Here is a 13,094-nt window from a genome sequence, read left to right as displayed (position 1 = left end):
ACTCAAGCTGGCATGGACTACACAAGTTTGTGCAAAACCTGATGATCCACGTCATCCTATTTTATTTTCTTGTTCATTTGAGTTCATGTGTGCTTCAATTTAAGAAAGGAAATTTAAATCATCTGTACAAATGAGCTATTGTGGTCAGTGTCGCATTTGCTTACATTTGATTTGTGACCTAGAAATAGCGCAGCATGTTTAATATTTCTTAATCTTTTGTCAGCTTTTCTATTTAAAATTGACCAAAATCCTAAAACTATATTTATTTCTAGGTTTAAATAAAATAACATTTGGACATCAGACAGCTGGACCCCACTTTCAATATGGCAAGTTGTCCTCCCTCACATACAAACACACAGCATAGTACAGGTTTCGCCAAAGTGAATAGAATAAAATCTTATTTACTTGTTCTCTCAATAAGGTCATTTATTCAGAAGCCTCGTATAATGTGTAACTAACATTTGGCCACATGTATATTCAAACTCTCTCACACACAATCTGCTCTCAGCTGTACAGTCAGTCTCTGGTTTGAGGTCAGTGTTTGGTTGCTGATGCATCTTCGGTTGCAGCATGATCTTGTTGGGTTATTTCCGCTCCTCTATGTTTCTCTGGGTCGGGCTTGAGGTCTTCATTTGGTGCAGATGGAGGTTTTCTGGGTGCCTCAAAAAAGGGTCTGTACACGCCTCCAACTACTCCAACCAGGGTTGCAAATGTGATTTGATGAAAAGGAATCCGTCTTCTAAACATGATTTTATCTTATAAAGGAAGCGTACCCATTTGAGAAACAAATTTATTATTAACTTAAACTCCTAAAAAAGGGACAGGGGGGAAGTTTCTGAAATATCACCCACATTCTGTAGTCAATTACAGCTGAAGTCAGAAGTTTCCATACACCTTAGCCAAATACATTTAAACTCAGTTTCACAATTCCTGACATTTAATCATAGAAAACATTATCACATAGAGCACTACTTTATTTTAAGAATGTGAAATGTCACAATAATAGTAGAGAGAATTATTTATTTCAGATTTTATTACTTTCATCGCATTCCCAGTGGGTCAGAAGTTTACATGCACTTTGTTAATATTTGGTAGCATTGCCTTTAAATTGTTTAACTTGGGTCAAACGTTTTGAGTAGCCTTCCACAAGCTTCTCACAATAAGTTGCTGGAATTTTGGCCCATTCCTCCACAGAACTGGTGTAACTGAGTCAGGTTTGTAGGCCTCCTTGCTCAGATTGAGGTCAGGGCTTTGTGATGGTCACTCCAATACCTTGACTCTGTTGTCCTTAAGCCATTTTGCCACAACTTTGGAGGTATGCTTGGGGTCATTGTCCATTTGGAAGACCCATTTGTGACCGAGCTTTAACTTCCTGGCTGATGTCTTGAGATGTTGCTTCAATATATCCACATTATTTTCCTTACTCATGATGCCATCTATTTTGTGAAGTGCACCAGTCCCTCCTGCAGCAAAGCACCCCCACAACATGATGCTGCCACCCCCATGCTTCACGGTTGGGATGGTGTTCTTCGGCTTCCAAGCCTCACCCTTTTTTCCTCCAAACATAACGATGGTCATTATGCCCAATTTTTTGTTTCATTAGGACATTTCACCAAAAAGTAAGATCTTTGTCCCCATGTACACTTGCAAACTGTAGTCTGGCTTTTTTATGGCAGTTTTGGAGCAGTGGCTTCTTCCTTGCTTACAGTCTTTCAGGTTATGTCGATATAGGACTTGTTTTACTGTGGATATAGATACTTGTCTACCTGTTTCCTCCAGCATCTTCACAAGGTCCTTTGCTGTTGTTTTGGGATTGATTTGCACTTTTCACACCAAACTACGAGACAGAATGCATCTTCTTCCTGAGCGGTATGATGGCTGCATGGTCCCATGGTGTTTATACTTGCGTACTATTGTTTGTACAGATGACCGTAGTACCTTCAGGCATTTGGAAATTGCTCCCAAGGATGAACCAGACTTGTGGAGGTCCACAATTAGAGGTCTTTGCTGATTTATTTTGGTTTTCCCCTGATGTCAAGAAAAGAAGCACTGAGTTTGAAGGTAGGCCTTAAAATACATCCACAGGTACACCTCCAATTGACTCCAGTTATCCAGAAGCTAATTATCTAATTGTCTAAAGGATTGACATCATTTTCTGGAATTTTCCAAGCTGCTTAAAGGCACAGTTAACTTAGTGTATGTAAAATTCTGACCCACTGGAACTGTGATATAGTCAATTAAATGTGAAACAATCTGTCTGTAAACAATTGTTGGAAAAATTACTCATGTAAAGTAGATGTCCTAAACGACTTGCCAAAACTATAGTTTGCTAATATGAAATCTGTGGAGTGGTTAAAAAATGAGTTTTAATGACTTCAATCTAAGTGTATGTAAACTTCTGACTTCAATTGTACATTGAGTCTAATGCATTGTGTATTTTATATCAGAGCTTACGTTATATACTTGCCGTGTATGTTAAGTTGTTTTTGATGTTCAAACAGGCTTCAATAAAGTAAATTATACATAATACTACATTCCAAATATAGAATGTCAGTGTATATTGTGGACGACAACACTGACTGATCTATAAAACTTATTTCAAGAACATATACAAACACAATAATTTAGAACTATGAACATTTTAATTCATTTATTTATATTTATAAATTTTGCAAACTTACCCTGATGGTTTCACTCTGTTTATAAAAATAAATGTGAGAAGCGTTTGTCTTAAGTTAAAAAGCATGAAAACAAGGACGATCGACTACGGCAATCCACGCAGCCCAAATCAGACGTTTACATTCTCGCGTTTCGAATTTTGTCAACATCAAACAGTATACAGTATTTACAAGATGCATCAGATTCAGTACCTATTTTTATAAATACCACAGAACCACTTAATATGAACTACAAAACGTCTGAATTGCATCCCAGCCGTTAGAAATATTTTATCCTGTTTTTGTTTTTTTATTATTATTATTAATTTCTCGTTATGATTAATACAGGGAAAATACAAATGTCACATATCTCGTGATAAAATATGAGATCAAGTTACGACCAAAGTGGTGTTAAAAGAAAAAATAAACGTTTAAATAAAAATAAATATAATAAAGAAATGTAATGTATATAAGAAAAATAAATAAATGTAAATGCTAATATGTCATTTAAAATATATAACAAATATAAATAATAAAATAAATATATATTTATTTATTTATTGTATTAAAAAAATATAAATCAATTCAAGGTTATTATAGTTTGGAGTTTTTAGTTTAGTTTTAATTTGTATTTAGTTTTAAGTTTCAAAGTATTATTTAGTTAAATTTCAGTTATTTTACCAACTGTGTTTTTTAGTTTTAGTTTTTCAATTAATTTTCGTTTTTATTTTAGTCTGTCAATATATTTTATTGTATTTTATTGTTATAAAATGAAAATTCTCTCATCATTTACTCACACTCATGCCATCCTATATGTTTATAAGTTTATTTTTTCTGCAGAACACAACTGAAGATTTTTAGAAGAATTTCTCAGCTCTTTTGGTCCATACAATGCAAGTGAATGGGTGCCAAAATGTTGAAGCTCCCAAAATCACTTAAGTCAGCATAAAAGTAATCTGTAAGTCTCCAGTGGTTAAATCCATGTCTTCAGAAGCGATATGATAGGTGTGTGTGAGAAACAGATCAATTTTAAGTCCAATTTTACTGTAAATTCTCCTCCCTGCTCAGTCAGCCTTTACTTTCACTTTCACTTTCTTCTTTTTGGTGATCTACATTCTTCATGCATATCGCCCCCTACTGGGCAGGAAGAAGAATTTCTATCAAAAATGGACTTAAATATTGATCTGTTTCTCACCCACACCTTTCATATTGCTTCAGAAAGTATGGATTTAACCACTGGAGTCGTATGGATTACTTTTATACTGCTTTTAATTGATTATTGGAATTTAATAAAATTTTTGGCACCCATTCACTTGCATTGTATGGACCTACAGAGCTAAAATATTCTTCTTAAAATCTTAATTTGTGTTCTGCAGAAGAAAGAAAGTAATACACATCTGGGATGGCATGAGGGTGAGAAAATAAGACAGAATTTTCTTTTTTGGGTGAACTATTCCTTTAACAGAAACAAAAACGATTTTGTAACAAGTCTAAGTATTAAAAACGAAAACTGCAAATATTTTATGATCATTTCTATTTCGTTTTAGCAAGTTTTGAAGCAAAGCATGATTGTTTCTGTTTAGTTTTGGGGGGTTTTAGTTTTAATTTCGTTTTTCTATTTTTTTTTTAATTTTATTTTATTTTATTTCGTTTCAGTTAACTATAATAAGTTGAATCAATTAAAGTTATATATATATATATATATAAAATACAAATAAAGAACAGAAATCCTTATTAAATATTCACGATTGTCTGTGACGTCACGACACAAACACGGAAGTAAATGTCTCCACGTTGAAGAACATGTATTTTGTATTAAGATGGAAAGCATCGAAACTGCTTTGAGCTTCGTGTGGAGATGGAAAAGATTCGTGCGCGCTTCAAACAGGACAGATCTTCCCCGTCTGACACTGTGAGACTGAGAAAGAGGAATTCTGTCCTGTACAGCACAGATGACAGCAGAGCTCAAAAACACGGTGAACAGAAGCTTATCATTTATCAGATACTGTTGACATATGAGAAGAAAAATGCGGTTTTTCTGAAGTTGCCATTGTATAACGATCACAAAAAGTAGATGAATGTTTTAGGACATGTACCATGGTAATACAATGGTATTCCTGGAGTAAAAAATAAAATAAAAATGGTGATCAAGGGCCAATTTTCATATAGGAAATAGGCTATACTATTACAGTAATTAGTACTTAAAGTAAATGTGGGTTGCATGACAATATTCTGACATATGAACATGCTAACACCAGAAATGCACTTTATTAAATCACTGAATTCTGATCACTGTCATTTCTGCAGAATTCCTTGGAGTCACAGTTTTCACTGTTGTATTCCGTCTGGTCAACTGTCTCCTGGTCCAGAGCAGCTTTGTCCCAGATGAATACTGGCAGTCGCTTGAGGTTTCTCATCGAATGGTCTTCAAATATCCTCACTTGTGCACTGACCCACAGTCTGCTGTTGTTTCTCACTCATTTTAGTTGGTTCAGTTATGTGTATCTAATATGTATATTTTAAAAGCACATTCACCTAATTCCTTAACATTTTTGTCCTACCTATGGCTATGAGACCTGGGAATGGAAGGAAGGCATCCGGGGATATACGTATCCTCTCGTGTTCGCTGTGATGTATAAAGTCTTGCATTTGATGAATTATGACACCGTTCAACTATTGGTAAGACATCGCTATATCAATGCAGTGGTTCTGAACTGGTTTTGCTACAGGACCCAGATTTTACATTGTGCATAGGACATCAAATGGTGACCCAACACAGTGCCAAAATTATTGTATAGTTGGATGCATTCTTTTCCCGCAGATTTTAGTACCTCGCATTTTCCAAGCTCTGCTAGCTGCGTATGCTGATGTGAAGCTGTACCGTCTCATCCTGCAGTGGGAAACTCCAGATGTGGCAAAATGGACAGTAAGATATTGATGTAGCATCCGTCTGTCGGCATGTGTCTGTTTGATACCCAGTTATTATTAAAATGAAATACCTTTGGGTAGTTCAAATGTCCTGCTGTGTGACATAATATACTCCATCTGTGACTGTTTTAAAAAGCATTTTGCTTGTTCTATTGTCCTTGTAATTTGTCAAACTGCATCAGACCATTTAAAAAGAACAAGGCAAAAAGGTGAAAAAAAAAAAAAGGGTGACCAGATATTGTTATAAATTTTAATCTGATATATATATATATACATATACACATATACATATACATACACACACTACCGGTCAAAAGTTCTGAAACACTTGACTGAAATGTTTCTCATGATTAAAAATCTTTTGATTTTTTGATTAAAAAAAAAGTTTTTGAAATTGATGACTTGGACCAAATAATAAAGAAAAGCAGCCAATAAGTGCCCAACATAGATGGGAACTCCTTCAATACTGTTTATAAAGCATCCCAGGGTGATACCTCAAGAAGTTGGTTGAGAAAATGTCAAGAGTACATGTCTGCAAATTCTCGGCAAAGGGTGACTACTTTGAAGATGCTAAAATATAACACAGTTTTGATTTATTTTGGATTTTGTTTAATCACAACATAATTCCCATAGTTCCATTTATGTTATTCCATAGTTTTGATGACTTTACTATTATTCTAAAATGTGAAAAAAAAAATAATAATAATTATAATAAAGTATGAGTAAGTGTTTCAAAACATTTGACCAGTAGTGTATATACATACATACATGCATATATATACACTGGCGGAAAAGTTTGGAATAATGTACAGATTTTGCTCTTATGGACAGAAATTGGTACTTTTATTCACCAAAGTGGCATTCAACTGACCACAATGTATAGTCAGGACATTAATAACGTGAAAAATTACTATTACAATTTGAAAAAAATGTTCAGAACTTCTTAAACTCCTTCAAAGAGTTCTCATCAAAAAATCCTCCATGTGCAGCAATGACAGCTTTGCAGATCCTTGGCATTCTAGCTGTCAGTTTGTTCAGATACTCAGGTGACATTTCACCCCACACTTCCTGTAGCACTTGCCATAGATGTGGCTGTCTTGTCGGGCACTTCTCACACACCTTACAGTCTAGCTGATCCCACAGAAGCTCAATGGGGTTAAGATCCATAACACTCTTTTCCAATTATCTGTTGTCCAATGTCCGTTTCTTTGCCCACTCTAACCTTTTCTTTTTGTTTTTCTGTTTCAAAAGTGGCTTTTTCTTTGCAATTCTTCCCATAAGACCTGCACCCCTGAGTCTTCTCTTTACTGTTGTACATGAAACTGGTGTTGAGCGGGTAGAATTCAATGAAGCTGTCAGCTGAGGACATGTGAGGCGTCTATTTCTCAATGTACTTATCCTCTTGTTTAGTTATATCTGGGCCTTCCACATCTCTTTCTGTCCTTGTTAGAGCCAGTTGTCCTTTGTCTTTGAAGACTGTAGTGTACACCTTTGAATGAAATCTTCAGTTTTTTGGCAATTTCAAGCATTGTGTAGCCTTCATTCCTCAAAACAATTATTGACTGATGAGTTTCTAGAGAAAGCTGTTTCTTTTTTGCCATTTTTGACCTAATATTGACCTTAAGACATGCCAGTCTATTGCATACTGTGGCAACTCAAAAACAAACACAAAGAAAATGTTAAGCTTAATTTAACAATCCAAATAACTTTCAACTGTTTGATATAATGGCAAGTGATTTTCTAGGACCAAATTAGCAATTTAGCATGATTACTCACGGATAAGGTGTTGGAGTGATGGCTGCTGAAAATGGGGCCTGTCTAGATTTTTTCAAATAGTGATGGTGCTGTTTTTTTAACATCAGTAATGTCCTGACTATACTTTATGATCAGTTGAATGCCACTTTGGTGAATTAAAGTACCAATTTCCTTCAGAAACAGCAAAATCTGTACATTATTCCAAACGTTTGGCCGCCAGTGTATATATATATATATATATAAATTGTGGTTTCATTTAATTCTGCTGCGATTTGTTAGCATTTCTGTCAGCTGTGCTCCTGGTTCAACTGGTACTGCTGTAGCCGGACTCTGACCAACACCATGGAAACGGTTTTGACCACCCTGGCGCTTTGCTTTTACCCTTTACCGGGCTCCAAAATGCACAACAGGTCCATAATTTTGTGCCATGACAACACATCGAGTGCTGTAACCTTTAATATCCTCTTGACGGATGATTGTTTTTTGTATTCTCTGTGTTTCAGCTGGTTATATTTGTCTCTGGTGTCTTTGGCTGTCATTGTCCGTCCCACAGCTCTGATCGTTTGGCTTCCTCTGCTGTTCTGTCACTTCTGCCTGGAAGAGAACAAACTGAAACTCATCATACAGCAAGGAATTCCTATTGCGTAAATGCTGTTATTTTCTTGTTGTTACTTTCCCACTGTGTTTAACCTTTTATCATGTTTGTTAACTTTCAGTATTATTTGAACAGGGCTCTTACACTGGGAGTCTCGATATTGATCGACTCTGTATTCTATGGAAAGGTATTTCTACCTCTGACACAACACCCATTTACTGATTGTGAAAAGAATAATATGAATGTGCATTACTCAAGTAAATAATAAGTAATTTATTGTTTTTATTTCTAAAAAATGCCCATTTTGCCTGTCAAGAACATGTCCAAGATTACCCCCCCCACCCACCCAAAAAAATAAATCATAATAAATATAATATAAAATATATGTTAAAGTTATTATTTCATGAATTAAGCAAAATTTTTCCAGGCAGTTCTTATTACTGTAATGCAGAAAAAAATATTTATATATTAATTGACTTAAAAGCATTTATTGGCATGTGGCATGGTAGTATTTGTTATTTTTGTAATATTTGTTACAAAATATGTTTAAGCAATTTTTTGTTTTACTGTAATACAGCAAATACATTTTGTATTACAATAATAAGAATCTAATGAAATAATGTTATTTAAATAGCTCTTAAAACATTTGTACATCATGGTAGTAATTGTTATTTTTGTTATTTGTTATTAAATATAATGGGGTTTTTTATTATTTAAAAAATCATTGCATTAGAGCAATATTTTTTACTGCTATATAGTAAAGAAATATTGTATTTCAGTAATGAGAATCTAATGAGAATCACAATATAAAAGAATACAAACATAAAAGAAAAACTTCCGGATCCAATATTTAATGCAAATTAAAGAGGAAACTGTGCTTAATAGTCATGAAAAACATTTGTGTGTGTCTTTCTCCAGTGGATTCTGGTCCAGTGGAACTTCCTGAAGTTTAATGTGCTGCACAGTGTGGCAGATTTCTATGGAACTCACCCATGGCACTGGTACTTTACTCAGGGTTTGGTGGTTGTGATTGGACCTCACCTCCCTCTCTTCTTGTACGGATGCAAACTGGCCACCAAAAAACACAGAATCCTGCTTATAACCATTTTATGGACTACAGCTATTTACAGGTGAAAATCAAACAAACCTGGAAATGTTCTGTGGATGTGAAATACCACTTTGGCGCATAAGTCGTAACTTTTGCACGGGCGAGCATCACTCACATTTTCTTCAGAAAGCTAGTTTAAAATAAATATTTAACTAATATCAGCCTTTGTTTAAGAATAGCTCATGGAATGTCTTTTACAGTTTACTCCCACACAAGGAGTTCCGGTTTATTTATCCAGTGTTGCCATTCTGTATGATATTTTGCGGTGAGTACTTTGCCCTCTGAATACTTTAGCTTTATGTGTCGATTTGAAACTGCACTGTTCTGAAAGTCCCTACATTCTTTTATTGACAGGTTTGTCTTTAGCGAAGCTGCAAACTTGGAGGAAACCTGTTGCTTGTGCCCTGCTGCTGTTGAATATAATTCCAGCATTATATACAGGTTTAATTCACCAGTGTGGAGCTCTGGACGTCATGAGTCACCTGCATCAACTGTGTGACATCAGTGAGTCTCAGAATGCACCGGAGCCTGACGTTCTGTTCCTCATGCCCTGCCACTCCACACCGCTGTACAGGTAACATTCATCATTTAACAAGCATTCATGATATTCAAAATGTAAGGCGAATAGCTTAGGAAAGTGAACCAAATGAAAACGTATCCGGGTCACATTTAACCCCAAATTAAAAAGGATATTATATTTAGCAATATTTTTTTTTAAGTCTATTTTTAAGACCATTTGGATTTTTTTGCATTGTGACATTATTTTCATTACATTTTTATTAGTGTAATGCATCAACATTTTTCGTTTTTGTTTTTTGTTTGTAATTCTCATTATTTTCAATGGTGATTCTCATTTGATTCTTACTACAGTATAACTATGTTGTATTACAATAAGAAAATTACTGTAGTACAAAGATTTAAGCACTGTAGAATTTAAATAAAATGGCATGTTTTCGCATTACAGTAATGAAAATTGATTAATGAAATGAGATTTTTTGTAAAAACAATTATGGTAATAGAGTGGAGAGGGTGCTTAGTTTTCATGAAGACAATGTCAAGGCTCATTTATACAGGTGCATCTCAATAAATTAGAATGTCGTGGAAAAGTTCATTTATTTCAGTAACTCAGCTCAAATTGTGAAATTCGTGTATTAAATCAATTCAGTGCACACAGACTGAAGTAGTTTAAGTCTTTGGTTCTTTTAATTGTGATGATTTTGGCTCACATTTAACAAAAACCCACCAATTCACTATCTCAAAAAATTAGAATATTTTGACATGCCAATCAGCTAACTCATCTCAAAACACCTGCAAAGGTTTCCTGAGCCTTCAAAATGGTCTCTCAGTTTGGTTCACTAGGCTACACAATCATGGGGAAGACTGCTGATCTGACAGTTGTCCAGAAGACAATCATTGACACCCTTCACAAGGAGGGTAAGCCACAAACATTCATTGCCAAAGAAGCTGGCTGTTCACAGAGTGCTGTATCCAAGCATGTTAACAGAAAGTTGAGTGGAAGGAAAAAGTGTGGAAGAAAAAGGTGCACAACCAACCGAGAGAACCGCAGCCTTATGATTGTCAAGCAAAATCGATTCAAGAATTTGGGTGAACTTCACAAGAAATGGACTGAGGCTGGGGTCAAGGCATCAAGAGCCACCACACACAGACATGTCAAGGAATTTGGCTACAGTATTCCTCTTGTTAAGCCACTCCTGAACCACAGACAACGTCAGAGGCGTCTTACCTGGGCTAAGGAGAAGAAGAACTGGACTGTTGCCCAGTGTTCCAAAGTCCTCTTTTCAGATGAGAGCAAGTTTTGTATTTCATTTGGAAACCAAGGTCCTAGAGTCTGGAGGAAGGGTGGAGAAGCTCATAGTCCAAGTTGCTTGAAGTCCAGTGTTAAGTTTCCACAGTCTGTGATGATTTGGGGTGCAATGTCATCTGCTGGTGTTGGTCCATTGTGTTTTTTGAAAAGCAAAGTCACTGCACCTGTTTACCAAGAAATTTTGGAGCACTTCATGCTTCCTTCTGCTGACCAGCTTTTTAAAGATGCTGATTTCATTTTCCAGCAGGATTTGGCACCTGCCCACACTGCCAAAAGCACCAAAAGTTGGTTAAATGACCATGGTGTTGGTGTGCTTGACTGGCCAGCAAACTCACCAGACCTGAACCCCATAGAGAATCTATGGGGTATTGTCAAGAGGAAAATGAGAAACAAGAGACCAAAAAATGCAGATGAGCTGAAGGCCACTGTCAAAGAAACCTGGGCTTCCATACCACCACAGCAGTGCCACAAACTGATCACCTCCATGCCACGCTGAATTGAGGCAGTAATTAAAGCAAAAGGAGCCCCTACCAAGTATTGAGTACATATACAGTAAATGAACATACTTTCTAGAAGGCCAACAATTCACTAAAATTGTTTTTTTTATTGGTCTTATGATGTATTCTAATTTTTTGAGATAGTGAATTGGTGGGTTTTTGTTAAATGTGAGCCAAAATCATCACAATTAAAAGAACCAAAGACTTAAACTACTTCAGTCTGTGTGCATTGAATTTATTTAATACACGAGTTTCACAATTTGAGTTGAATTACTGAAATAAATGAACTTTTCCACGACATTCTAATTTATTGAGATGCACCTGTACATATTGGGCGAACAGGTTCCTTTTAGTTCTCCTAACAATTATGACTAAATGCATTGACGCATATTTCTCCTGTTTGCGCACATCCCTGAAATTCTTGACCTAGAAGAACTCGGCTTGTCAGAGAGCGTTGATGATTGGTTGAAACGTGTGAACATTTAAATGATTGGTTAAACCCATCAAACATTTATTCATTTTAAAATTACGTTGCATGTAGTTCGTTCAGGAGAAAAAAGGTTTGGCTTCTTCCATTGCATAAATTAGGCTGTATAATGCAAAAACAATAAAATGGTCCTAAAATGTAAGTTTATACTTTCTTTTGATTTTGGATTGAAAGAATAAGATTGATGATCTCTCATCAAGCAAAGCCAAAAGTAAAACACATTTTTAAGATGGAAAATGAAAAATTGTTGGATATACTGCATGTTAAGACATTTCTTTCCCATCATCAAGGAATCTCTTTGTTTTTGCAGTCACCTGCACTGTCCCATCAAACTGCGTTTCCTGGAGTGCCCACCAGATCTAACAGGAAATGAGCAGTACGTGGATGAAGCTGACAAGTTCTTCTCAGATCCTCTTCACTGGCTCAGAACATCCTTCCCCACTCAGTCCACACTACCATCACATGTGCTGCTGTTCGACTCCCTAGAGAAGGTAAAAGATGCAAACATTTATCTCCAGCAAAACAATGAGTTAAATTGCATTCCTTATAATAAGTATGTTTTAGGCATATTTGTAAAAACAATATACAGTAATTTTAGCGAAGTAATAACTAAAATGGTGTAAAAAAAAAAAAAAAAAAAGTATTTCAATATGCTGAAACATTTTTACATTCACTGAAGAAAATGTGAGTCATGCTTGCCTGTGCAAAACTTGCTGCCATGATGCCAGGGAGTTGTGAGTGTTTGCCGGGGCATTGGTATGGGGTTGCTAAGGTGTTCTGGTTTTGTTCATATCCCAAACCTTATGAACAATAATAACAGTGATGCTTGCCTTTGCAAATATACCACTTAAAATGTGACAACAGATGATGTTGCATTAGCAAGCACCACTAATTATGTATATCACATTCAATACTAAAAGCAATATATTTAAAAGTTAAATAGTATATACTGTATATATTGATTGCACTATTAAGAATGATGTGCTTTTTCTGAAGAATAACGTAGCATGTTTCTTTATCTTTTAGGATATTGCTGAATTCCTGGTGGAAAACAGATTTGTCAAACAATCCGAAATATTCCACACTCACTTTCCAGAAGGTCGTTTGGGAAAGAACATATTAATATACATCAGAGGATCTGGGCTGAGCACTAATTAGTTTTTTCCCCCATTATTTTTTGATTATGTACAACTGATCGCCAGCTCACATAAAGACTTTTATTTGTTTAAATTCATTGTTTCC

The 13,094-nt window shown here is 35.5% G+C and overlaps 1 protein-coding gene across 1 annotated transcript; it reads left to right on the top strand.

Annotated features, from left to right (window-relative positions):
• The first annotated feature begins 4,413 nt into the window (after positions 1-4,413).
• On the top strand, positions 4,414-13,086 carry LOC127416601 (GPI mannosyltransferase 3-like). The gene is made up of 12 exons (XM_051656029.1): positions 4,414-4,633; positions 4,965-5,088; positions 5,219-5,336; positions 5,479-5,583; positions 7,620-7,750; positions 7,844-7,984; positions 8,071-8,122; positions 8,854-9,065; positions 9,244-9,308; positions 9,398-9,617; positions 12,163-12,343; positions 12,879-13,086. Exons 1-12 carry the CDS (start codon positions 4,516-4,518, stop codon positions 13,008-13,010), a joined length of 1,599 nt encoding a protein of 532 aa, XP_051511989.1. The 5' UTR covers positions 4,414-4,515; the 3' UTR covers positions 13,011-13,086.
• The last annotated feature ends 8 nt before the right edge of the window (positions 13,087-13,094 follow it).

Source organism: Myxocyprinus asiaticus, chromosome 26, assembly GCF_019703515.2.
Source record: "Myxocyprinus asiaticus isolate MX2 ecotype Aquarium Trade chromosome 26, UBuf_Myxa_2, whole genome shotgun sequence".
Lineage (NCBI taxonomy): Eukaryota > Metazoa > Chordata > Actinopteri > Cypriniformes > Catostomidae > Myxocyprinus > Myxocyprinus asiaticus.
This window is presented reverse-complemented; position numbering and strand designations above follow the sequence as displayed.

What these genes read in the sequence shown, in the direction of transcription:
- LOC127416601 (XM_051656029.1), top strand. Translation starts at nt 4,516, where the DNA reads ATGGAAAAGATTCGTGCGCGCTTCAAACAGGACAGATCTTCCCCGTCT. An exon ending in CAGCAGAGCTCAAAAACACG is followed by an intron (nt 4,634 to 4,964) that starts GTGAACAGAAGC and finishes TCATTTCTGCAG; the next exon opens with AATTCCTTGGAGTCACAGTT. An exon ending in TCTCATCGAATGGTCTTCAA is followed by an intron (nt 5,089 to 5,218) that starts ATATCCTCACTT and finishes TTTTTGTCCTAC; the next exon opens with CTATGGCTATGAGACCTGGG.